Source organism: Passer montanus, unplaced genomic scaffold (assembly GCF_014805655.1).
Source record: "Passer montanus isolate IOZ18808 unplaced genomic scaffold, ASM1480565v1 scaffold52, whole genome shotgun sequence".
NCBI lineage: Eukaryota > Metazoa > Chordata > Aves > Passeriformes > Passeridae > Passer > Passer montanus.
The window spans coordinates 342,115-369,793 of NW_024370152.1; the positions used below are offsets into that span (position 1 = coordinate 342,115).

General features: G+C 43.2%; 2 protein-coding genes and 1 long non-coding RNA gene across 4 annotated transcripts; 1 reads left to right on the top strand and 2 right to left on the bottom strand.

The window, feature by feature from the left end:
* Positions 1 to 1,150: 1,150 nt before the first annotated feature.
* LOC120509469 lies at positions 1,151 to 8,563 on the bottom strand. Its single transcript, XR_005629274.1, has 3 exons — positions 8,432 to 8,563; positions 5,537 to 5,657; positions 1,151 to 1,630 (listed from the first exon to the last, which is right to left on the bottom strand). It is a non-coding gene; the product is annotated as an uncharacterized LOC120509469 (long non-coding RNA).
* On the top strand, positions 8,438 to 19,378 carry TRIM14 (tripartite motif containing 14). 2 transcript variants are annotated; one of them, XM_039724115.1, is made up of 6 exons: positions 8,438 to 8,677; positions 11,970 to 12,065; positions 13,007 to 13,240; positions 14,272 to 14,434; positions 15,467 to 15,559; positions 16,641 to 19,378. In XM_039724115.1, exons 1-6 carry the CDS (start codon positions 8,495 to 8,497, stop codon positions 17,174 to 17,176), a joined length of 1,305 nt encoding a protein of 434 aa, XP_039580049.1. In that variant the 5' UTR covers positions 8,438 to 8,494; the 3' UTR covers positions 17,177 to 19,378. The 2 variants fall into 2 exon arrangements, with proteins under 2 accessions (XP_039580049.1, XP_039580050.1); XM_039724116.1 differs by lacking the exon at positions 11,970 to 12,065.
* Positions 18,342 to 27,651, bottom strand: NANS (N-acetylneuraminate synthase). The gene is made up of 6 exons (XM_039724117.1): positions 27,487 to 27,651; positions 25,930 to 26,145; positions 22,774 to 22,873; positions 22,310 to 22,464; positions 21,163 to 21,429; positions 18,342 to 20,082 (listed from the first exon to the last, which is right to left on the bottom strand). The coding sequence occupies exons 1-6, from the start codon at positions 27,616 to 27,618 to the stop codon at positions 19,873 to 19,875; spliced, it is 1,080 nt and encodes a 359-aa protein (XP_039580051.1). The 5' UTR covers positions 27,619 to 27,651; the 3' UTR covers positions 18,342 to 19,872.
* Between the last annotated feature and the right edge of the window lie 28 nt (positions 27,652 to 27,679).

Here is a 27,679-nt window from a genome sequence, read left to right on the forward strand (position 1 = left end):
GTTAATGAGAAAAAAAATTCTAAGTTGATGCAAGCTTAAGCTTAAGCCTGATCAAAGAAAAAGAGGGAGGACTGTTATGAATAAAGAGTTATCTATTTTTTTTAAGGTTGCAGAGTTAAAACAAATTGGACCAGTGCTAGCTTCATTGTTAAGAGTTCTTCTTCAATTACCTGTTAATGTTGGTGATTAACCATTGTCCCCCTGATGCTTGCCAGAGATCCTGCGGGTACCAGGAGCACATTAATTAAACGGGACTGTCCCTTCGTGAATCTGCACTGGCTGTGCCTGATGATTGCATTATCCTTTAAATGCCTTTCAACAGCACCCAGCAGGATATTCCCAACATTTTTTTCAGGTAGACTAAGAGGTCTGCAGTTAGACTAAGAGGTCTGTAGTTCCCTTGTCCTTCACGGCCTTGTAAACTGTGATAACACTGACTAGTGCCACTCAGCATGCACCTCTCCAGACTCCCAAGAACTCAGTAGGTGATGAGAGGAGTCCTGCTGGAACACCCGCCACCTCCTTCATCCTTCTGGGATGAAACCAGTCTGGGCACACCAGGCCTGCAAATCGTCAACTGGTGCAACTGGTCCCTGACAATTTCAGTGTCTACAAATGGAATGTCTACACTTCCCACTGTCACGGTCCTCCCAACTCTGAGGACCAGGCAACACAATGTTTATTGTCACTATTAAAAAATGAGGCACAAAAAATGCACTTACTTTTTCTTTACTTCTATTTACCTGGGATACTTTTCAGTGCTTTAAAATGTGTGTGTTTAAAGGGTTTGCCAATACACAGCCAACTCAGTGATACTACAAAGAAAGACAAAACTTTCATATCAGTTTGAAGTAATTATGACACTTCTTTAATGCATACTATCTTTGCAAAATACTGCAGAAAGTGTATTTTGAAACGTATGAGTTTGAAAATATATTCTGCTAAAAATTGGAAATAAAAATATACATTGATTTTTTTTTTGATAGCCTAAAATGACCTTCTGTTTTTTTTAAATGAAATAGTGGGTAACTAAGCCACAAAAGAATTCCAACTTTCATTCAGTTTCTTAATGAAAATGTCAAAGGAGAGAGCATCCAGTACCAGTAAAATTAGGAGTTTCAAATTTTTATTTGTTTTTCAGGAAAAAAAACAACAACTTGAACATGAAAACTGAACTCACACAGCACTGCTAAAACATTTTTCTAACTGTGCAATTAAAACACTTAAAATACACACATGTATGCATATGTTTCCAGAAGGTTTCCTTGACTCAGAATAAAATAGATCTTCCCTGTGTGGTCCCTCTGGAAATGGGTAGTTCTGGGGCAAACAAAACCAAGATAAACTCTGATTTCTGCAGTAAAAATTATTTCTCTTCTTAACCAGTGGGAAGGGTGACTTCTATTGAAAACAGACCACTTTGATACAGGATTCTTCAGTTCAGCCTTATTTAACACTCAGCCCCTGTGTGGCAGTGACTGAAGGCTGTTCAGTGCGTTCAGTGGTGTATTAGTGCCATGCAAGTTACAGTCCTCAATGTCTTTGCTGAAGTGGTGATTCCACTTGGTTTTGAGTTGGTCGGTTGTTTTCTTGTAGATGGCTGCCAAGATGCCCAGATCTGCACCAAGACCTGTAAACTGTACATTAAAACAGATGTCCCTCCTTTACCCCTTTATCCCCCTTTTCCCCCCTTTACCCCCCATACTTCACACAAAAGTATGAAGATGAAATCAGAGCCTGTATTAGAAATTTTCTGTACAAAGAAGTAGAGGATGCTACACCTAAACAAAAGCCTGGTCTCTGTGTATTGTATATGCTGCCAGCTTGCAGAAACATCAAAATTTTGCAGAAATGCACCCCTATTTTGCAGAAGACAGATCCAAGTCAGCAGAAGGAAAGTATCATTTCACCTCAAAACTAACAGTTGAAGACTTGGACCCATTCTGACCCTACCAACACACTCCACCCACTCTTCCTCAGCTGGCTTTCACACTGAGACTGTGCTGAATGAGGAAAACATTATTACTTCCTGTTTTCTTATGATTTCACTTTTCTCTCCACTGCCAGTACTGGAGGATGATTCTTCTTGGCAAAAACAGCATGAGCCACATTCTGAGACTTTTAAAACCTGTTTTGAAAGACTAAAGGTATTCCCTCCAGAGAGATGAATGTGGGAGTTGGATGAAAAGAGAATCTTCAGACCTCTCACAACCACAGTGCAGGAGCACTTTCCCCCAGTGTTAATAAAGTACTGGGGAGAAATTACATCTTATTTTAGTGCATTACAGCAGCACCTGTTTATCCAGTGGTGTTTACACAAGCATTATTTAGTTTTATCACAAATCTCTTCTCCACCGTAAACAATTTAAAACACTAGAAAGCACAGAGACTCTAGCTCAATGAATTCATTTGTAATGGGAAGTGCCTTAGGTACTAATAACTTGCAAATTCTAATGCTGCAAGTAATAGGTCTTGTCCTTACAGACAATGTTATGTTTGAGTTTGGATAGATAGACTAGAACACCAGAACTGGCAGCTGGGTACTAGTGCCATTCCTCTGGGATAGAAGATGAGCCCAATGTGCCTTGCTGTTCTTCTCAGCAACTAGGGCAAGAGGATGGAATATGCCCTCAGAGTTTGTTGTTATTACAAACCAGGAGGGCATGAAGCAGAGGATGAGGAAAGATTAAGTGGCAGGCAGTCTTCTGAGGGACTGTGAGGTGCTGCAGAAAGCACCAGCATGAACTTCACAAAAATCAAGACATGTCTGGGCTTATCCAACCCAGGGAGTGACTCTGCAACAATTAAGACTGGGGATTAACTTTGCCAGAAGAAGAACCAGAGTCCTGAGCTGAGTATCTTCCATCATCATTGTGTGGTTTTGTGGTGATGAAGACCAGCCATGTGTTGAGGAACACATTCAGTGCAGGGTGCAGTTGAATGAGAGCTGCAGGCTGAGCTCTGGATGGGAGCCTGAGACAGAACACCAGGAACTGCCAACCCTTGGCACAGGAAGGGGCACAGGGACCTGTGGCATCAGCCTGGGGACTGGACACTGAGACACAGCAGGAGCTGAAGACTCAGTTGGAAGACCCCAGACTTTCTGGCATACACAACGTCAGGGTATAAAAGCCCAGGTAATCCTTTGGTTAGGGTTTCTCCTTGAGGCACCAGCTCGAACTCTTACTCTCTTGCTACACCAGGATTAAATTACTTGTAACCAGAGACCTGGCTGAAACCCTCATGAGCGCAGGCAAGCGCCATTCCGAATGAATGAGCAATGACTGCCCTGCCCTCCACCAATCAGTCAGGTGTTGGGCTCAGATCCCTGCACCCAGACTGGCAGAGATGGGTGTCATGGGGCACCCAGTGCAGTGGCACAACTGCTCAGGGGCTCTGAGGAGAGCTCTGACAGCACTCGGTGAGCTCTCACTGCCTGTGGCCATTTTGGGGAGGGAGCGTCAGTCTGTGCTGGGCTGTATCCATATCCACAGCAGTTCTCCAAGGTGATGCACCCATCTCCTGACAATTCTTTTTTGAGGCAATTCCTGTACAGACAAAACATATCTTTGGAGAGTGCACAAAACACTCTCCAAACACATATAATAATAGTTTACCCTCTGTGCTATTATGTGCACATGGTGTCTCTTCAAAATGGGGGATTCAGGGAGATCTGCATATAGAGGAGTGTTCACCTTCAAACTGTGTGTTGCTGTAACTGTTTGAATTGATTGTTGTGGTGTAAACTTGAAATACCAAGAGCAGGTTCTCCAGAAAGATCAGCTGGAAACAGTGCTGTATTTTTTGTACATATATGAGATTTCCTCTGGACTAGTACTTGCTTGTAATGGTGATAATTCTGTGTATATTTTTAAAAAAACAACCTTGTAAACATGAAAATGCTTGAAAGTTCTGTTATGGTCTTCAGGATATAGAAGGTTAGACCCATTGAATCTGCAGAGAATTTTGGCACTTAATGCACCGCAAAGAAGGTATAAAATTACTGGGCATATTTGTTCTTGTACAATATGTAGATGATCTGTCACTGGCTAATTGTGACAAGAGTGTTTATATATTAGACAGTATGCATTTATGTATTGCCAAAAGAGGGAACAGCTTGCATCTCCATCCAAACTTCAGCTATGCCAGAGAAGAAGTTAAATATTTACGCTTTACATTGTAAAGGAATGATGAACAACAGGTCCAAAAAGAATAGAGACCATAATTAGGCTCCCACATCCAGTCACAAAAATCATGTACCAGGTTTGCTCAGAGCTGTGGGATTTTGTTGGCCATAGATTCCTGCAGTAGAGGAATTGACTAAGCCTCTGACTGAGGAAACCAAGAACAAAGACATAAAGTCTATTGCATAGGACCTGTAGAAAGAATAAGCTTACACAGCAATGAAAGGAGCTCTAGTGTCTGCTCCTGGTCTTGGTCTCCTAGGTTATACAAAACACTTCAATCTGTATGCACATGAATGTAAAGGAATAACCAGTGGAGTGGTAAAGCATAATTTAGGACCCCGTCAGAGACCATTTGCACGTTACTCATTAAATTAGCTTCACTTGCAGCAGGAGCACCAATTTAAGTCAGTGGCAACAAAAGCAAAAAAACTAGAAATTAGTTGTTCCCCTTACCCTGAAACAGTTCATATCCCACGTGATGTGGAAATACTGTTGACAGTCTGCAGCCCAAGCACTAACACTGCCATGGGCGCATAGATATGAGCTGATCTTCACAATGGCAGGTAATATTAAAAAGAGCCTAATGCTTCTACCTGATGAGAGAACATGCTGTTGTGGCTCTGGTTGGCCAGAGTGAATGGCCAAATTTGAGAGACCCTAAGACCATGTATGAGAAGGACTGCTCAAGAGAAGAAAATAAATGTGGGAAAAGTGGGAGGTGACACAAGATTATGATGGAATGTGGTCCACAGACGGGAAGCCAACTCTTCCAAAGAGATATTATTTAATATGTGTGGTAAGGTTTCTCAATGAAGTAGGTGGAGAGGCAGAGGCAACAGCTAGCCAAATAAAAAAAGAAAAAAAAACAACCCAGCAGCTCCAGGAATTTATGCCACTGCAAGAAGGATCACAAACAGCTTCCCAGCCTACTAGAAGTTGTCAAGTATCAGACCAAACTCAGAGACAGGATGACTAACTATGAGCCTGCTTCCCTTTCCAGCAACTACAAATAGCTCTGTGGACACCTACGGTGGCGTGTCAGCATTTGCCAGTGATGGCAGGTCAGCTAACAGGCTGGGCAGAAGCCTTTTCAACAAAAGGGCTGGCACAAGAGAAGAACAAAAGGCCTTGGCTTAAAAAAGTTAAACCTAGATACAGGGTTCTATAGAGTCTATTGAATCAGACAGGGGTGCTCATTTTACAGCTAATATAAACAATCAGTTGTGTAAGTCCTTGAGAATACAGAGAAAATTACATCTAACTGTATCACCCACGATCTTCAGGACAAGTAGAGGGAATGAACAGGACACAAAAATATGCACATGAACTTATCTGAAATGGCCACAAACCTTAAATTTGGCACTGTAGAATGTTTGGAATGTTCCGTCACAACCCGTAGCACTGGCAGAAAGTTTCTTTGGAAGCCACTCAGCTACGTCAGGAAGTTATATTCCAGCTGAGACCAACCTTCTGGAAGGAAAAGAATGCCTGACCCAGTATTTTATATATAAAATATAGAAAGGGTTTGAGGAATGGAGAAAGTATGCACAATAGTATCAGCCCAGCACACTTGAAATAGAAGTAAATTATACACAACCTGCAGATGTAGTGCTAAGCAAGATATTCTCACCAAAAAGTCAAATTAGAATCTAAATGGGAGGGACCATATGCTGCCTTTCTGTGTTCTTATTTTGCTGTTAAAAATTTGTGTTAGGAAAACTGGATACACTCATATCCAGCAAGTAGTGAATCATTAACAAGTTGGACAATAAATGAGTTTGAAGAATCTTTCATGATCTTTCTTGATAATAATTTATACCCTAGGACAATGTTAGCCTTAATTGTTACTTGTAATAATGTTGTAAGTGAGGGCAGTGTAAAATGCTGTGAAAGCTTTCTTTTTCCCTTTTAATATATTAGCAGATATTCTCAATCCAAACAAAGGGACAAACATTCTGTGCAGGTAGCTTGGTGTACAGCTGCATTGGGAGCTGCAGGTTGAGCTCTGGCTGGGAGCCTGAGGCAAGAGGTCAGGAATTGCCAGTGTTTGGCACAGCAAAGGGCACAGGGGCTGTGACCCAGGCAGGTGACCAGACACTGAGGCACTGCAGGAGCCAAGGACTCAGCAGGAAGACCCCAGACTTTCTGTGAGGGTATAAAAGTCCGGGTAATCTTTTGTTCAGGATTCCTACTTGAGGCACAAGCTGGAGCTGCTGCTTTGTTAGCGAACTATAAATAAATCTCTTCAGTGATCCAGAGGTCTGAGATTCTGCTGCTGGAAGCCTGGGGCTGAACTGTTGAGGAAGCACTTGTGTGAAGTGTGGGGTGTGTAGGAATCAGGCAGGGACCCTTTGGCTCATTGGAGACACCCTTGAGAAGGGCCCCCAGTTCCAGCAGTTACAGTCTCTGGTGGTGTGGCTGACAGAGTGCTCCGGAATGGTCAGATGGGAACGTTTGCTTAACACACATGTTCCTCTGGACAGGGCACACACGGACTCCATCAGGCAAACCCTCCTGCAGAAGCTGCAAACATAGTAGTGGAACTGAAGCTTAGCATTTCAAACCACACAAAGAACTGGAATTGTTCAGCCTTTTTCAGAGAACTCAGCACTGTCTACAGCTTCTGTATGGGTGTAGATTGGGAAGATTAAATTAAAACTCCCCTGGAAAGGCACAGTGAAGCAACATGGCTCCAGCTGTAATGAGAAAAACATTGATTGACAGTAGGAAAACCTTAACCTTTCTTTCTGAGGATGGTCAAGCACCAGAGCAGGTGAAACTGCACCAAAGAGGATGTGAAACTCTTATTTTATTAAAGCAGGCATTAACACTTTTCTTTGTGTGTGTAGAACAAGAGCAAATAATCTACAGATACCCATAACGATCCCTAAGATTCCACAGCTGTAGCCTGGGGTCTATACGAAACACTTTCCAAGAAAAAAACCCTGACTTTTGTATTTACAAAACGCACTTTCTAAATCATTGGTTATGTTAGCAGTGTCTTTGCAGGCATGAAATTCTGCCTGATGTATGAGTTGCAGCAAGACTGCCCTTGTTCCTCAGTACTCCACATTCTTATGTACTAATACATTTTCTGACTTCCATATGTTGTACCAAAATGCTTGGTTTTTAAATATCTTCCTATTTGTTCACATCTTGTGTGTGTATGCACATGTGTGTGAATACTGTGTATTGCTTTTATTCACAGGAAGAACATATTAGAAAACTAGGATAAATTTGGTTGAATGTAGGTAAGAGTTACGGCCAATGGAAGTGAGTGTGCAAACTCTGTTAAGAGCATCAACGTTCTACTTTGATTTCTATAAATGAGACCATTCAGAGCACAAAACTCTAATCGAAAAATAGAAAGTGACAGAACATACCCTGAAGACAACATTTCCCCACACTTTTGTATCAGGTAAGTGTTTAGCTCAGCCATGACACTGAAGCCCAGCCACGACACTGAAGCCCACCCCACACCAACGCTGCTGAAATTCCACAAATCTGTCCCTTTTCCAGCCCGGGCCCAGACGGAGGCGGCTCCCAGGGCACCGGCTCTCCTGCTCCAGGGCACAGCTCCTGCCGGCAGGGACTGTCCGGCAGCCCCGCTACGGCGGCCACTGAGCGGGGCAAGACGCACGGCCACGGCCACGGCCGCGGCCACAGCCACAGCACAGCCATGGCCATGGCCATGGCCACAGCCACAGCATGGCCACGGACACAGCCACTGCCACAGCCACAGCATGGCCACAGCATGGCCACGGACACAGCCACAGCCACAGCCACGGCCACAGCCACAGCACGGCCACGGCCACAGCAGGGCCACGGCTCGCTTGCACGAAGCCCGGCCCCGCCGCCCGCTGCGCACACCCTCCACACGCTGGTCCCGCATCCGCCCGTCCCTGCCCCGCCTGCCCCAGGGCAAGACGCACAGCCACAGCACAGCCACGGCCACAGTCACAGCACAGCCATGGCCACAGCCACAGCACGGCCACAGCCACGGCCACGGCCACAGCCACGGCCACCAGCCACGGCCACCAGCCACAGCACGGCCACGGCCACAGCCGCAGCCACAGCCACAGCCACAGCACAGCCACAGCCACAGCACAGCCATGGCCACGGCCACAGCACGGCCACAGCAGGGCCACGGCTCGCTTGCACGAAGCCCGGCCCCGCCGCCCGCTGCGCACACCCTCCACACGCTGGTCCCGCATCCGCCCGTCCCTGCCCCGCCTGCCCCGTACCCGCCTCCCCCTCGCCTGCCGGCTCCGCATGCTCCTCTTCCCACCCTCGCGGCCGCCCGCGGCATGGCGCAGGGGGAGCCGCGGGCCGCAGCGCCCGGGGCGCGGCTGTGCGCGGCGCACGCCGGGCGGCCGCTGGAGCTGTTCTGCGAGGACTGCGGGAGCTGCGTGTGCGCGCTGTGCCCGGCGCTGGGCGCGCACCGCGGGCACCGCGCCTGCCTCCTGCCGCAGGCCGTCCGCCGCACGCAGGTGAGTGCCGGCAGCACCCGCGGCCGCTGTGCCGCGCACAGGGGGTAAAAGCGGGAGCCGAGAAAAGATCTTCCTGATTTCACGCCTTGCCGGTTATCCCCTCGTTTCTGAAACGTGTGCCGCTCGGTTTTCTTTGGCTAGAGTGTGATGGTGGCATCTTTGAGTATTAGTGCCACAGTACTAAGCCGATCTTCAGCCTTTAGCCTTGCTTTGCTTGCCTTATCAACACCTTGTGGAGTTCAAGGTTTGTAGACTTTGTTAACTAAGAACAAAGTTTCTGTACTTTCTGTACTTCAACAAGTGCTTTGTAGACCCCATACAGACAGGGTCAGCCTGATGACACAGCACGGGGATGTGGGTCGTGTACGAAAAGGAGTCATTCAGTCACACCCAAAGCGTCCAGAAAACAGGTGTACAAATCAAGGGGCAGGGAGGAAGTGACTTTCACTGTTAGATCACGTGCAGCAGCATTTTATCCTCCAACCTTGTGTGTGGAATCAGAGGAGTGTGGCTGTCCCAGGAAATTTGTTTTTATTGGCAGGCTAGAAGAACCTTTGACCGAAACATAGATGCCTCAGGGGAAGGGGAAAGGTAATTTCTGTTTACCCCCTGGGCCCACCATTGTAGCTGGTTAGATCACAATGACTGCCCATGCACAATTCTCTCTTAACTCCTCTGGGATGTTGTGGGTTAACCCCAGTAGGCAGCTAAGCACAACACAGCTGCCTGCTTATTCTCTTCTGTGCCCAATGGGACAGGGGAAGAGAAACACTAAAAACAAGAAAATTCATTAACTGAGAAACTTCAGAAAGTTTTTTTCCCACTTCTTGTGTGATATATGAGTGCTACTAGGAGGTTTCCTGCAGAAAACACTAGGAAGAAACAGTTCCTCCAGAACTTCCTGCTTGGAAGTTCACACAGATTGTGAGCCGGTACACAGGTCATGATAAACTCTTGGAGTATTCTATTGCACTTCATGTCACAGAGCGTTACAGGGGCCGAGGGCTGTGCACTAGGCTGCCACAAACAGCAGCACAGAGGTAAAACTATTTCAGACGTGTGAGCAAGGCAGAGCACTGCACCTGCCTGCTGGTGTGCTTTCGCCCGAAGTGTCCCTCCTGCCGGTGGGAACTCACTATAGCGTTTGCATCCCCTTCACAACAGGGCAGCAGCGGGTGGGTGTGCACGTATTGTGCAGTGGCAGTCTGATCTGAGGCAAAGTAAAATGCACAAATCTACAAACTCTGCTGCTTCCCTGGGTGTCTGATGGACAGAGGGAAGCATGTGTTGTTGATAAAGACTTGTCTTTGCCAAATCAGGAAGTGAGCGGGGTAGAAACTTGAACTCTGTCCCTAGGAGGTATCTGCTGACATCTACTGGCTTAGGGCTGCACAGATTTTAGGTACAAACGATCAATAGTTTTAGCCTAAGAGATGATATTTTAATTAGTAATTTTGTTTGCTGTGAGCAGTTATTCAGTACAGACCTTGTGGTGTGACATCAGCGAGGCAGCACTTCTTGCACTGAGAATCTTCCACAGCTCTTTCAGCAAATCTTTCTAGCTGTGAGTGCTGAGAAGACATGGAAACCATTGTGCGAGATCCATCAGCTGCTTCATCCCTGGAGCAGAGATTGTTTAAAATCATGGAAAAGGATTCCCTGTGCTCCTGAATGCAGCACACAGGATCAGCATTCTTTGCACTTGATATGTGTCCTGTGAGCTTGACTGGACCTCTGAGTGTCATCTCAGAAATCCTTGCTTTTACAGTGTTTTCACTTGAATGAGTTAAAGCATCCAGACAATTCCTAAAGGAACATTTTCGAAGTTGATTCCTCAGGGTGAATGACATGGGTTGCTGGCACAGTCTTCAGTTAGTAGGAAGCAGCTCTTTTGTGTACCTTTGTAAAAAAAGTAATGCTTAACCAGAGATGCTTGGGATTAATATAAGTATTTGCATATGGTCACTGTTGTGCGTGCACAAAGTGATGTGTGTTCCTAGCAAAGAGGGAAGATTGGGTTTTTCTCTGTGGTCTTTGTCAGTCTTTGAGGAAAAGAATGAGGTCTAGGCCGCAAAATAAACTAAGGAACATGGGTACCTGGTAGAATTCCTGAATCTTCTAGTGGTGTAGAACTCTTCTGGTTCTTCAGGGACAAGTCTAGAAAACTGTGGCTGGAATAAGTAGCATGAATGTCTTGCTCTATGCCAAAATATTTACCTGCTTGCATGGATGTATATGTGCCAAGGGCCTTCCATATGCAGAGTCTCTGGCTTTTGCTTCTGACCCTGTCCTACTTAAATGACTAACTGCATGTGTTTTCTAAGGAGACACGTCAGAAATGCAGACCGTTGCTCATGAAGCAGCAATTCATGCTCTGTTTGTCCGTGCTGCAGAGTTTAAATGCTGTGCTGCCCTGGGGCTGTTGCAGTGAGCTGGTACATGTGCATGCAGGTGTTCTTGACTGGGTCTCAGCTGCAGAAGAGGACACTGATAGCAGCTAGAGCTGGTGCTATCTTACTTGGTATTTACTGAGGGCCTGTTTTAGCACCAGTGCACTGAGAGCATGGGGCAGCATTACCTGTATCCTTCATGTTACTAATGACAAAAATGCATTAGCAGGCACACCAAGACTGTTCAACCTGCTGGGTAGAGGGCAGCAAATTTCAGAGGGCTGCAGGTGAGAAACTGGAGCAAGATAGAAGCAGAACATTGATTATGCTGGGCACACCACAATCTGAGAAGTGTCACAGATACTGTGGCTGATTACCAGCCATCTGACACTATTAGCTGTTGCAGACATTCAGACTACAGCATCACTGTGGCAATAGTGGGGTGTCTGATTGGTCATTTGTACACTGGGAAGCATTCTGAAAATTCACTGGATCTTTAGTCTAAATGGAGCCTTCCACTTATCCTCTAAATAAAAGTACTTAGTTGCCCTTCAGCTGCTAAATGCATTACCATGTAATTGAAATACAGAGCACCTTAGATTTAAAGATGAGTATGTGTTTTTCACGTTGGGTTTCCCTGTGCCTTAAGAAGGTGGTGCAATTTGCCCAGCTGTCCAAACCTTACCAGTATATTTCACCAAGTGAAATGCTGAAATCCTAATAGTTCATCACTATACTGGCCTTAATAAGCCTCATAAAAAGCCATTCATTTAAGAGTTTAACCTTCCAATTCAGAATATTCTGATTCTGAAACAGAGTATTTCAGTACCCCCCTATACGGAAATCAAGCTGGATAGTTGTTTCTGGTTTTTAACAGATGTTGTTATGAAACTGTTGTCTAGGAACTCATGGCATTGTGCTTGAAGAATCTAGAAGAGAGAAAAGAGGAAGAAAATGGCAACAGAAGGAGCATAGAGCAGGCTGTAAATGATGTGAAGGTAAAGTGTGGTTTCATTCTCCACTGGATGGTAATTTTCTAGGGGAAGATGTTTTGTTTTCTCTGTAGCTATTCAAAGACCCAGCCACCTATTGGGTGGCTACTCCACTTCTCAGGAGAAGAGTGTATTCCCTGTATTCATCACAATATATTACACTGCCAAAGAGAGGGGAGAAGAGAGTCTCCAAAGACCTGGTCCTCATTCCTTGATCAGCTGAACATCTCTGGAAGACCAAGGGTGAAATTTTTATGCAGAAGAATAGTAGGTAGCCCCAGGTGCCTATGTTATTCTGGCTACACATATGTATCTTGTATGATATGTATGTGTCTTGTATGATATGCACTGAACTTGTATGATATGCACTGAACTGCATTATTGAATTTTCTGGATTCAGAGTTGGGTAAACACAAGAACAGTTATGTTGATTCTGTCTAAAAAATGGGAATGTATGCTAAGCTGCACCTCATTTATAGAGCATGAAATTACTTCCGCTGTAAGGAACATTGCTAGGCAGTTTTGTCACATAAATGTCAGTAAGAGCTTGAGGAGGCTTTAGAGACTTTGTATGATGCCACTTTCTTTTGGAGGCTTTCTCTTCCTACCAGTTACTTGTCTCTAGCTTGCTTTAAAAGCAATCAAAGTCTTGCTACTGAAGGACAAGGTCTGCTTCTTGTTGCAATTGGTACCCTGTTAATTCCAGCTGAAAACAGATTTTTTGACAGAAGTAGGCATCTTGGAATCTCCCCTCACTCTTTTCCATCCAGACATCAGCAGGCAGATCTTGTCTGTTCTCCCTTAAGGGGAGAGAGACATGTTTCTGAAGAGATGGAGAAAATCAGTAAATTCAACCAAAACATAGCACTGAAAGCCTGAAAGAGAAATGTCTGAAATGTTTATGGTCTGTTGAGCAGGGGGGAGACATTCTTCTGCTTTATGCATAGGCACATGCTGACATGATCAAACGGCAGCTGTCAGAAAAAATGACTGAGCTTCAGTTACTTCTTCGGGAAGAAGAGAGTTTGGCAAAAACCTTCATTGATGAAAAGACTCAGCAAGCCCTGGGAACACATGATCAGCGTTTGAGGTCCTGTCAAGAACAGCTTGAAGCCCTTGAGACCTTCACACATCGAATCAGACAAATACAACAGGACAGTGATCCTATTCATTTGCTGGAGGTGGTATTGTATGGTCTCTTTCTACCTCTTACCCTGACAGTCCTTGGTAAATTTCTCTAGTGATGTCTTCTACAGATCCTTCTGTATGTAAGCAGCATCTTCCTAAGTGCTTTTTAATTTGCTTGGTGTTGGTGTTTTGGTGAACAAATTTGGTTCCTGATTTTTGAGCTGTTAGGTCTTTCTGCTATGGCATTGATTTCAGGTCTGTATGAAATTCATGTTAATTTTTAGCATAGATGGAAAAGACAGACACATCTCTTAATCTTGAAGACAAATGCTGTATAAAGTCTTTGCTTGTCCAATGTAATATGAAGATATGAGAAAAGCCAGCCCTCAGGAAATCTCAGGAGGGAAATTAAAATTTGTAATTGCCTTAATTACAAGAAATTCTAATCACCATAAGCTTCCACTTCACTGGAGGGAGCAATGCTGTTCTTTTTGTCTACAGATGATGATCTTCACCTTCCATGGAAAGATTGTGTTGCCGTGTGCTTATGCCCTGACACAAGACAAAAGATGCAGTTTCTTACAGGATGATGCCTCTGGAGCATTTTTGCATCCTTGCAATGTGTCAGACTGGAGTTTCCATTGCTGTGATATGGCCCTGGCATTCTGCTGTGTGTGCTAGCAACATACCTACACACAGGAGCTGTCCTCTGTGATTTTGTGGAGATTTTCTGTTGGGGAGGTTGGATTTAATTCTTCAGATTGTTTTCAAAACTTAATAGTTTGATTTTGCTATTGATGGGATTTCCCACAAAGGATCCTGGCCAGGCCAAACTTATTTCCATCCTGGAGGGGTCACTTTAACTGTGGCTGTTGGGTTCTCCATGTCTGAGGTGGCTCCACTGACAGGAGGAGATAATGGGCAGATTAATGAGCTAAAGGGCAAGCTGATCTCAGCAAAGTTTGCCTGTTATGGCCCATAGTGTTGCAGCTGTCCTTGCTCTGTGGTGTATGGGATCTGGGATGGAAGAGTCCTTTCATGTAACAGTTTATGCTAATTGTAGCATTTGGCTTCCTGCCCTCAGAAGTACACAGAAATTGAGAAGGAAATTAAGGAATCGAGGCACCCATTAGAAAAGTGGCATCCAATACCGCTCTCGTTTGAACATTTACTTAACCATTATAAACACTTCATCAAAGCTCTTCAGTCCATTCTACAGAAACCATTGGAAGCCCGGCTTAAAGAAGGTACTTGGGAGAGTGCTCTGAATTTTGCTTTCTTCTGCTCTCTTTGTAAATAAAGTGTACTTTTTAAGTAAGAACAGGACTTTTTACCAAATCATCTGGAGAAACAACAGTGTTTCAGGCATGAGTACTGCTTTCTGACAGCATGGATGTAATGCTGTTATAGCAGCGATGATTTAGGAACATAAGAGGTTTCTCTTCCAACTCTGAAAATGATCTTTGGTTTGTCTGCTGTTTTTTTTTTTTTCTCCCAGTTCCATCAGGTATTTAATATAGACCATCACACCTATGGAATGCATCTATTCTCTCAGTTACTTACAATTGGGTGTAAGTGCTCTGGCATTGGGGTACCTTTAAAATTTGAAAGCTTTTTTGTTTGATGTACCTGGTGATCTGCCTCAGTCTGAAAAAAATTGGTGATTTTTAGTACTGCAAAGCTGAGCTGACATGTTCTATTTAGAAATCCTTTTGTCTTTGAGCTGTTATTCCATCCTTAAATGACCTTTGGCATGATTAAGGCAAGGAGTTTTTCCTAATGGGGCACAGAGCCACTAAGCTAAATAACCATGGGAAAATCCTCCTGCTCTTTGAGTAACCAGGCAACATTGGCCATCACATTTCAGCCAGCTGCCTTTTAATCCCTTATCAGAGAATTGCCACTGAAAAGACAGTAGCAGGTTGCTGGGGCAAATGGTCAGATGATATCTGAAAGACCACTGCAGGATGTGTGTAGGACTGCTAGAGAGCATCGTGCAGGTGCTCTGCAGCAAGCACCTGCAGCTATCTTCAGCTGCCTATTTTAAACTGATAAGGGCTACTTTTAAAGGAATCAGGTCTGATTACTTGGTGTTGTGCTCAGTTGTGCATTTCTGTGGCAGCACTAGTCCAGCATCTCCATGCTATACAAAGAACGCTGAAAGCATACAGAGTGAGTAGGTCCTCCTCAGAAAAAGTAACATAGTTTGTCCATGAAGTTGGAAAATGATTGTTGAAAAACTGGCAGACTCCCTAAGCTGTCCCTTTTCATCTGCCCAGATGTTTTCAGTAGCCTCAATCCCACTGCAAAGAAGGAGCCTGGGACAGTGCTGAAAACCAAGACTCGGGTTGATCGGTTGCTGTTCTTAAAACGTAAGTATGATTATGCTGGAGTCCTAGAATCTCCTGAGCTGGAATGGACCCACAAAAATTACTAGGGTCCAACTCCTGGGCCTGCACAGAACCATGTATCAGAGCGTTGTCCAAGCGCTTCTTGAACTCTGTCAGGGTTGGTGCTGTGATCACTTCCCTGGGGAGTCTGTTCAGTGCCCAAATACCCTCTGGGGGACCTTTTTCTAATATCTAACCTAAACCTTGCTTTATAGAACTTTCAGGCCATTCCCTTGGGTCCTGTCATTGTCACCACAGAGAAGAGATCAGTGCCTGCCCTTTCTCTGCCCCTCACAAGGAAGTTGTAAACTGCAATGTCTCCCTTTAGTCTCCTCCAGGCTGAACAGACCACAGGACTGTAACTCTCTGTGTATGGCTTCTTCTTATCCCATCACCATGACTGATTCAGATTAAAAATGTGTGGAGGTGTCAGTGTTGGTGCCCTGCTGTGATTCCCTTCGCATGCCTTTTGCAGTGTCTCTGGAACTGTAGGCTCTGTGGCTCTCTGAATCTGGACCTTAGCCCAAATGGCAGCTTAGTGCTGGGGCAGAGGTGCCCACCACATTGGTGCCCTATGTTAGAAAGGTGTGGGGTCAGCAATGTTGGGTCACTGCTTTATGCACTTGGCATACATTTTCCAGCCTCAGTGTCCCTAGAGCTGCAGGCTCTGTGGCTAGCTCAATCCCATCCGTATCTAACACAGAGTCAGCAGTGTTGGGGCCCTGCCTTGCTCAGACTGGTATGCCTTTTCCAGGCCCAGTGTCCTTGGACTTGTGGGCTTTCTGGCTGAGCCCTAACTCTAAATGTAAAGCAACCTTGGTGCTGTGGCTGAGGTCCCCATCACCATGGCTGGCCCAGATCACAAAGGTGTGGAGGCAGCAATGTTAGTGCCTTGCTGTGACCCCCTGGCGTGCCTTTTCCAGCCTGTGTTCCCAGGACTGCAGGCTTTCTGACTGTCCCAAGACACTTCCAACTGTGGGCTCCTCTGCAGGTGTTTTATAACTTTGACTTCTTCCAAGGGTCATGAGAAATGTAGCAAGTATGTTTATGGCTTTTACTGCAGATGCAAGATCACCAACCTGGGAATACGACAGCATTCACCCAAGACTGAAATTGTCAGATGACCGTCTTGAAGTAAGCTGTAGCTGGAGGAAAATATTTTACCCCTGTAGTCCCCAGAGATTTGATAAATTATGGCAAGTGCTAAGCAGAGACGCATTCCTTTCTGGGAGCCATTACTGGGAAGTTGACCTGCTTCGTGCTGGAGCAGGATGGTGGATTGGCGCAGCCTACCCTACCATTGGCAGGAAAGGAGACTCTGAAGCCTGTCGACTGGGCTGGAATAGAGCATCTTGGTGCCTTAAGAAGTTTGATTTTGAATACTGGGCATTTCACAAGGGAGAGAGAATCCCCATCCTGATAGAAGATGATCCTGATTGCATTGGCATTTTTCTAGATTATGAAGCAGGAATCCTTTCATTCTACAATGTTAGCGATGGCATGGCTCATTTGCACACCTTCTGCTGCAAGTTCACAGAACCAGTTTATCCAGCCCTGAGACTCTGGGAAGGGACCATTAGAACATGCAAACTAACATAAGAAACAAAGCAAAATAAAGCCTACTATTTCATGCTTTTTCTACTAATGCCACTTCAGCAATTATCTACATGGATTCATCTCTGTTGTATCAAAGTTGTAATTATGATGCTTTTAGAAGGTAACATAAATTTAGGAAAACCAACTGTGATTTTTAATGTGTATTTTTTTCAATGAGGGAATGTCACCTGACTTTTATAAATTATATTGATATACCACTCAAAGTGCAGTATGTACTACTGTTGTACTTTTTTCAACTTGTAACAGTTCAAGAAAACTAACTGTATTTTTTAATGTGTATATGTTTTTCAATGGGGAAAGATGATTTGACTTAAAAATGGTGTTGCTGTACCACCTGACGTGCTGTATGTAGTATTTTTCAACTCGCAAAATGGAAGAAGTCAAGTTGAAAGAAACATATTACAGACTGGATCACAGATATTCACTTTTTGAAATTTTTTTTAATGAACTCCCTCCTCTCATCGGTCTGGAGAGGCTGTAGTTGTGTATGGCAACAGGTTTAGTTTGGTTCAAGCTTCAAGATTATATACTGCATATTGTTATCATTGACAAGGTCAAATTTGGATAATAAATGCACTAAGTGAATTAGCTCATATTTAAGTGTCATCTTGGAAAAATCAAAGTCTGTCACTGACTTTTGGAAAAGTCCCTTCTGAAACTGGAGCTTCTGTGGCCACATTTAGTAGTCACTAGCTGGTCTTACATGTGACAGACACTCTGAACTGGACTTATTTGTGGCCCTATTCTTTCTATTGAATGGAAGCATGAGAAAAAGCTGGGTACAATCCCTAACACAGGATGAAATGCCTGCAGGGCTAACAGGTGCAATAAAAACACCAGGCGAGAGGTGCATTTGTGGCCTATTTATCTTTGTGTCCAATTTTCAACATTCACATAAAACTAGGGGACACAGCTTGCAACTTTCTGTATAAGGGTATTTCTCTCCTCACCAATACATTAATGTAAAGTCCTGGAAATTTCTGGAGCTTTTGCTTACAGCAATCTCCAGGACCAGCCCAGAGTGAAAAACCACTGCTACTTGAAACTAGTCAGGTAATCTTAAGAGTATTCAAATACTAAAGGCCCTGCATCACCAGTGCTGGCAAAGGCAAGGTCTGACCATAGGCTAAAATGCAGAAACAAGAGCTTGTTTTATAAGCTAAATTTATTTCTCAAATTTGAAATGAAAAAAAAAAAATCTTTTAACAATTGAGTAGTTTTTTAATGTAAGGCAAGCATACTGCATCAGTCACAGCTCATATTTGGTCAAGTATATGACTCAACCTCTGTTTCCCCATTTAAAGATATGGATACAGTTTCCTCAGAATTGCACAAGGGTAAACATTTTGAAAGTAAACAGTTTACAGGTACAAAACCACTCACCACCAAATTCAAGATACTTTACCAAGGTAGCAAGTTCCAAGTAACCATCACTAGTAAATGATTCCACCACAGAAAAAAAGGAGATTAATTATTGCAAAGCAGTTCTAGGCTAAACAAGGCAGTTGAAGAATGAATACTTTGCAGCGGCTGCTCTACGTCTCCCTTCTGGTCAAAGGGAAAAGGAGCAGGTGACAGGAGTGGCATTGCATTTCTCGCTTGAAAAGTGAGAAGCTGGGATGCAAGAGCAGACCACACAAATCATATTCTGACCATCATGCTGAAGCATAATAGTGTGATGTAGTCAGGCAGTCAGTCTCTGCCATCTCACATACCAGTGCCAGGAGAAAAATCCCAATGTAGAGGATTTGCTGGTTAGTACAGAAAAAAAAACCCAAACTGCTCAAACTTCACCAGCATTTGGCTTCCTACCTGAGAAGTTGTCCCCCAGGTCCAACAAAGGCACCCAAATGCTCTGCAGAATTGACTTAATATTCCAGTCTTCACTCAATTTGCAACAGATGCTTTTCAGAATTTCTGAAGCATAAGTTAAACTTATTTCCACTGATTCATCTCAGATCTACTTTTCTTCCCTGCTCAGTCTCTCTGGCTTGCCTTTTAGCCTTCCAGTCCACAAAAGGCTCTCTTGCCCCTTAAATGGGACTTTTCTTAATATCCCTATGCTTCCTTTCCTGGTACTGTCTCTTGAGAACTTAGCTTTCTCAAGAAGCCCACAGAATACAGATTCCTGCAACCCACTGCTTTATCATAACACTTTTAAGACTTCCATCTGAAAAAAAAAAATCCATCCAGCTTGCATTTGTAGCTTTCTGTTTGGTGTAAACTTTCACTTATCTGTATTCAACTCCAACCAGAGTCCTGCTATCACAGGGGTGAGGCAAATGGCAGAAAAGAGAGGAGTATTAAAAGATACAGGGCTAGAACAATCCAAAGTGTAGACAAAATTCTCATAATTTACTGCATTCTTAACAGAAAAGGGAAGCTGGAAAGCAGCAGACTGTGGTCTTTTATTTGGCAGAACTCCAAATTAATCTAGGTTGAGTGAAATGGAGAAGAGAAGATCATGGCATTTCCTAGGCACAATGCTATACAGTTTCTAATAAAATCGTCATAATTTATATCCCCTTGCTTCTGAAATTTCCTGCTAATGAGAACCTGAAAATTGTAACCTCTTTGCACTCTCATAATTACACCCCTTTCTTCTAATCTACCATGCTGCTATTCTCAAACATGTTACATGGTAGGACATTCAGAAATATGGAATGGTGTGCTTTAGTTTAGCACTTCACTTTTTTTACATGATTTTCCACTACTTGCTCAGTGATGGTTTCATCTTCTTCAATATTTTTTTTAACCTTCTGGCCCACCAGATCAAAGATGCATTCTGGGGGAAATCCCTTTGGCTCTCCCACCTTCACCGTCAGCATGTCAAGTGTCAATATTGCACCTTCAGGAATTGCCACTTTTGCCACTACTGACTTTCCCAGCTACAGGGAGAAAAAAAAACAACAAAACAAACCAATGTTGTAGTTAAATACATTGCTAGTTTAGTATAACATTAAATGATGAAAAATATTCTGCAGTTATTTTAGAACAGGTTGTGTAGAACTGCCTTCTCCATTACTTATTCCAAATGAAGATTAATTTAGCATGGTTACTCTCAGTCTAACTAGGCTGCGAGGAACATGCAGATGTTTTCTGAAACTGGACAGTGGTTCACTGGAATTTTTTTAAATCACAGTGGAGGGAATCTGATTAGAATGACTGGAATTTTAGCTTAGCATAAAAGCAGCTCATATAAAATCATAGTGATATTACTCCTATTACTATTGCCAAGTACCTGGCACTGGTGAGGCCACACCTCGAATCCCGTGTCCAGTTCTGGGCCCCTGACTACAAGGACACTGAAGTGCTGGAGTGAATCCAGAGAAGGGCCACGAAGCTGGTGAAAGGTCTGGAGCACAAGTCCTATGAGAAGTGGCTGAGGGAGCTGGGGGTGTTTAGCCTGGAGAAAAGGAAGCTCAGAGGGGACCTTATCACTGTCTACAACTCCATGAAAGGAGGCGGTAGTCAGGTGGGGAGTGGCTTCTTCCAGGCAGCAAGTGACAGAACAAGAGAAAATTGCCTCAAGCTGTGTCAGGGGAGGGTTAGATTAGATATTAGGAAAGATTTCTTCTCTAAAAGGGTGATCAAACACTCAAACAGTCTAGAACATGGAAGCAGTTGAGACATGATCCCCGGAGTTATTTAAAATGTGCAGACATGGCACTTAGGAACATACATTAGTGGTTGGACTTGGCAGTGTTAGGTTGGACTAAATGACCTCATGGGTCTTTTCCAACCTAAATGATTCCATGCTGTTACTCAACTTAGTTAACCACCGGATGATAAACGTAGAACTCTATTATAATCAAAATTGCCAACATTATGCAGTGTGAAATTTTCTAAGTGCAGAGGCAGAAACACTACTGCAGTAAACAATTGGCAAACTATTTTTGTGAATACAGAATTATTAGCTATAGGTCTAAATTAGTTGCAGGTTTACACAAACCAAAATCAAAAGTTACCTTTTCATTGCAAGCCATTTCACAGGGCAAGAGCTGTTTGATTGGAGAGCCCATTGCTTTTTCCACAGTACGGATGGCTTTCACTAACTCTGCCAGTTCATTTGGCTCCAGAGATGCTTGGTGGTCGCTTCCTTTCCATGTTTTGTCAAGAGTCACGTGGCGTTCCAGTACTTTGGCACCCATAGCAACAGCTGCCACTGAAATGGCTATGCCAGTTTCATGCCCCGAATAGCCAATGGGGATATCAGGAAAAGCTGACTGATATGCCTTAAATCATGATAGAGTTGGTCTGAATTACCAAGGTAGCAGTTTCAAAAACAAAGCAAATTTAACAGTGATAATTGCAGTGGACAAATACTGTGCCATAAAATAAGCAGTTGGTTATGCAGAGAATGCAACCTTTTAAATTCAACAAGTCACACTGCATTACCAATCACCGCATTCCAAATTTGACTAATATTACCAATACTGACAAGAAAAAGGAAGCATGTTCTCTTCTACAACATACCTTTCTCCTTTTAATTCAGTTCTACTATTCAAGGTCTTCAAAGCCTGTATCAGTGTAAGCAACAGTAATAGTATCCTGTTTTTATCCAAAAACCCAGTGGATTGGTTAAACTTAATCTGTATCCAAAACAGATTTGTTCAACATTGTATTTAAAATCTGAAGCAACTTTTTAATCCACACATAGCAAACAGTCACCACATCCTAAAGGCACTTAAGCACAGCCAAGTGTCATTTTATTAAAAATAATATACTATGTGTGCATAGATCTAAGGTAGTGCTTGAACACTGGCCAGTTTGGGAAAACTTTCTTACATCACTATTTGGCATATCCAAGTAACATTTCAAATGAAGGAAACTATAGTAGGGTTGAACATGGCTCAGGGTTAACTTGATAACCACGTTATGTTTTCCTCTGTTGAACTGAGAATACTCCAGCAATAGCCTTTACCATATTCCTCAAAGATGAGTTCTCCTAAAAAAGGAGGATATTTTTACTTCAGTGTGCATTAGAGGAATGTGACACACCTTGTAACTTCTCAGAAGCAAATTCCAGCACAAGACCTGGAAGTGTATCTCAGTAAAAGGACAGAGCCCTTCCCTGCTACCCTACCCACAGCATGCTCTGGGTTACTTGCTCACCGATATAACACGGAGATTGACGTCCTCTGGCTGAAGCGGGTATGCGCTGGTGCACTGCAGGAAGCAGAAGTTTGGATTTATGGGCTTCACAATCTGATAAACCTGATGCATTGTGTTCATCGACTGCATCCCACTGGAAATCACCATTGGGCGACCTAGCCATTAGAAAATATGCATAAGTTTTGTCCTAGGTCTACAATAAAGCTACCCAAGATTAAATTAAATTCTTTTAAATTTTAAATTAATCTTTTAAATTAATTCAGTTAATCTTTTAAATTAATTCAGTAAAACTAGAAAAGAACTCCGGGTAAAACTTTTTTTAAAAAGTCTGAACTTTTTTTAAAAAGTCTGAAATTTAAAGAAACTTCAGATTTTTTCCCAAAAATCAACTGGAGGAAAAATGTAATAACAAAGCTACTGAGAAATTGTGAGGTTCACCAAGACAGCTCAAAGAAAATGCCTACCTTTCTTTGCAGTCTTTTCCAAATATGGAAAATTATTTGTATCTCCTGACCCTACTTTGAAAAATGGAACATCCAGTTCATGTAGAAATTCCACAGCCATCTACAAGGAAAAGAAATCATGTTTTAACACTCCACTTCAGCTGGATCAAGGGATAAAGAACTACTGTGCTTGGAAATAAACAACCCTTTAACACAGCAAACTCCAAGCTTAATTGAACAGGTTGGTATTATACACAGTATTATACATAAAGAACACTGCTCCTGAAGTAACATTTGCTGACTTGATAATATTAGTTTCTGATTTCCCTCCAGGTGGAGTATAATTATGATGACCTTTTTTTATACCCTTATTTTAGTGCAAGGTTTTGACTGGGATCACTCTCTCAAGGCAATTTCTGGTCTCACCAGCTGTACAGTGTGCTGCTTAGTACAAGTGAGCTCCACCTCAGCTTGAAAATGAACCTGTGTATCACAACATTCTTGCTTTTTTTTCCCCTCTTTCTTTAAACACTACCAGAGAGAGCAACTACCTGCAGATGGAAGTCTGCCTGTTGAAGAAGAAATGTGATACAATCATGTACAGAGTTTTCCTGCCACACACGTCCTGCAGGTCAGAAATATTAAGCAAGAGTGTTTAAAACTACGGACAGCAGAATAGATTCATCATACTGAAAACCTGTATGGGCATATTAAATAAGCATCAGGAAAAAAACCCAAAAGTGCCCAAAAAGGGAAATCCAAAATTAGTTTGCTTTTAGGAAAGATACTAGACAATAAAATATACCAAAGTAAAGACTATAAAACTGGTTATTTAAATGCTAATTACACTTTGTCTAAAAATATGAGTGCTATAATGAAGACAAAATCAAGAATTATTAGAGGCTTCCTGAAAACAGGTATTACATCAGTAAGTGACCTTTTAAAAATTAGTACTTTATTGGAAGAAAACTTAAATTCCAAACCTATCACAGGCAAGATGTATTTAAATCCTCCATTCACCTCTGGGGAAAATAATAAAAAAATGAAATAGTTACCTTTGCCCCTGTCAATCACCCACAAACATTTTAATTTCTTCAGCTCTTTCCTTGTTTCCTTAATGCCAGAAAAAGAATGCTAATATCCACGAAGATAATCACATCTTATTCAGTCTAATTGTTCTACCATCAGTATGATGGCGATTAAATTTCTTGTACCTGTTATATATTTAATATATAAACTATTTAATATAGTTTATTCAGATGTATTGTGCGTAAAGACAATATTAAAAAGGCACAGATCCTATCTCAGGAGATGGCAAAAAATTAAATATGACAGGTAGACCTTGCATCTATGGCCACTCTTCATTAGGTAAATATCTCTTGAAAATTAGCAGCTCTTCTTTAAGAGATTCAAGAACCAGGAAGTAATTTCAAATAAGAAGAATGACATTAAAGGGAGTGGTTCAATGAGATCCTGCTTTGTCTCCAGTACACACTGGAACAGAACAGATAAAGAAGTTCTTCATAGACTTTTTTATTTATTTCACACATCACTTAAATGATTTCCTCTTATACTTAAACACACAATTTAACCTCTTTGACATAACTGGACTTCCAGAGATTAAGTTAAATTTACAGAAGTTAATGTATAAAAACTTTCAGAAGTTAATGTATTCTTAAAGAGTTTTTATGTCAGTTTATGTAATATTTTAAGTTCCAAAGCCCTGTCCTGCAGAAAAACCACCAGCAATATTAGGAGCTGTGTAATGTAATTACTGCTCAAAAAGAAGGAACAAACATGTATCACTTCTGTTAATTAACCGATAAAGCCACATACAAAGTAGCACAGCAGAGAAAAAGAGGGATCCCAGCAGCAGAAAATTATCTTAGTTGCTGCCTATAAAAGGTGTTCTGTGTTGCACTACAGCCTTTAGAAGCCAGAGGTTTTGACATCAAAGAAGGAATGTGGGTTTTTTTTCTTTTTTTTCTCCAAAGGCACATGGGTATTTTAAGATCCCAGATACAGAAGTCCAAGACTCCTGGGTTCATTTACTCCTTTCTTAAAGGAGTGCATGTTGTTCAACAGGTTTTCTAGATGTGAAGATAGCAGTAAAAAAACATCACCACACTCTCTTTTCACAGATCTATTTCTGAATCCGTGGCACTGAGTTATTGCCATATACATACAACATATTTGTCTATCATCAGATGAAGAGGGAAAACAAATTATAAAAAATAACACTGATATATCAGGAATTGTCTCTGATTGCAAGAGTGAGACACTGAACAGATCGCCTTAAAACATTAATGTGTCTACTTCCAGAAAGCCACGGACATTGCTCTGCTGGCCATATGCAAGAGTGGCCATCTTACTTCTGGTAGGGTCTCTTTCCATTTGGGTCTCTGTATTTTCCAGGCCACAAAGAAAAATGAATCTGTAATCTCTCATCTGTATTGAAGTTCAAGTGTTACTTGACCTTTACAGCTTACACATATCAACTGTATGTTGCATTTGTTAATACTGTCACTACCATTATTCTGAGGCAAGTGACATGCCACAGCTACATGCCTTAAGAGGGAACAGCAGCAGGAGTTTCATGGAGTTCTGAAGCTGGCGACTGACTGTTCAAGAGCCCACTGGCAAAAATCAGTAAATGATTCAGCAGTAACAGGACAAGGTGCTGAGCCCCTTCATGAGATTAGTAAAAGAAATAGGGGCATAAACACTTCTGCTGCTTAGAAACACCACAGCTGTCTAGTAAAAAACAAGGAGGGAGGGAAAAAAAGAGGGAAATAATAGGGGTTAGATCAAGAAAGGAACCTGGTTTGAAAACAGAAGGAAGTTTGATATGCTTGAAACCAACACACCAGACAACACTGGAGAGCAGTCTGACTGCCATCCTGATCTACACTCTCAAAGCCTCAATTGTTTATGAAGGTCAAAATGAAGCCTTGTCCCTAATATTTCTTACTGTGTATAAGTATCTCAATACATGTGGCATGTCTTCCAAAATATTCAGCCAACCACTGTAGAGACAGGTGAACTGGAAAATTACTCTAGGTCTCTCAGTTGGAAATTGATTTTATATTCTTTTTGTGTAAGAACTATCACACCTAAGTCATACCCAACAGACATAAAAACCAGACTCCCCTTGTCATTCCAGTATGGCTTACATACCTCATCCATGCCAGAAGCTGTGAAGAAAATGCCAATCTCCTCTGCATACTTCTTTAGCTCTCTGTATTGGTCATGACTGAACTCCAAGTGGCGCTTGTGCTCCCCATAAGTCTTTCCCCATGAGTGTTTAGAGGTGTAGGGCCTTTCTAAGGCTTTCTTGTTGAATTTGTACTCCAGCTCACTCTTCTGGAACTTAGCACAGTCTGCTCCACAGTCCTGCAAAACAAGCTGGTGCACACTGAGTGGAAGTGCAAGTGAACCTGCACTCACCTAACTCTGAATGCAAGGAGCGAGTAACTGCATCTGTTGTGCAGTTTTCACATTATCATCACAGCAATCAGAGAAGGGGTAATGAACACAGAGTGACTGTGGACCTACACATGCATGAACCCTTTTATTTCAAAGTCCCAATACACTTAGTAGAGCAGCAGTTCAGAGAAATCACATTAAACATATAAAACTACTTAGCTATGCAAGTTGCTTATTCAAAGAGTTGACTTCTGTGGTGTTTCTCCCAGATTAGCTGTCCCTGATAATGTTACTTTATAAAAGGACACAGGATTCTGTAGAACAAGGAGTATGAATCTGAAATTCATAGAATCATCAAGGCTGGAAGAAACGTTCAAGACCATCCAGTCCAACCATCCACCTGGCATCACCAGAGTTACCCTAGATCACATCACTAGCACCAGACACTCTTGAACACCTCCAGGAATAATAATTCATTTGACGGAATAATTCATTTGAAGTCACACAGCGAAGACAAATTCTCATTAGAGCAGTCTCCACTTTCACCCCAGTCACAAAACTGAATACACCATGCCCTGAGCTGTGATGATGTGTGGTTTTCTATCTAATGGATATAACATCAAATTTGAAAGCAGTTTGGCTGTCTTATTGGATTACACAAGTTTTACTGCAATAAAGCCCTGATGTCAACCAAGTCAAACTGGAGGTTCATTAGAGATGGTTCAGAAGTTGCCTGATACTTCCTAAATTCCCTGTAAGCTCATGCCCCAGCTGCAGGGCTGGAGCCATGACACAAGACCACAGAATGAATTAGTTGGAAAAGACCTCTGAGATCATTGAGTCCTTGAGGTGACCGAACACCACCTTGTCAAACAGACCACAGCACCAAGTGCCACGTCCAGTCTTTATACCTCCACGGACAGCGACTCCACCACGTCCCCGGGAAGCCCATTCCGACATCTGTTCGGCCTTTCTGTGAAGAAATTCCTCCTCATGTCTAGCCTTAACCTCTGTGGCACAGCTTGAGGCCACGTCCTCTCATCCTGTCACTGGCTGCCTGGCAGAAGAGGCCGACCCCCACCCGGCCACAAGCTCCTCTCGGGGAGTTGCAGAGAGTGATGATAGCCTGAGCCTCCTTTTCTCCAGGCTGAACAGCCACAGCTCCCTCGACCGCTCCTCAGTGGACAAGCACTTCAGACCCTTCATCAAAGTCAAACGCAAGGGTCTCCCTGCAGACAACCTGTGTTTGGAATAAACCCAGGCCGCGCCCCGGCGCTCTCGCTCACCCGCCTCCCCCCCGGCGCGCACCTTGACCATGCGGATCATGCGCTTGGCGATCTCCAGGTCGCCCTGGTGGTTCTGCCCGATCTCGGCGATGATGAAGCAGGGCTGGTCGCCGCCGACGCGCCGCCCGGGGCACAGCTCGAACTCGCGAGCCATGGCGAGATGGCGGCAGCCCCACGGCCCGCCCGCGACTGCGCCGCCGCTCCCGGCCCCGCCG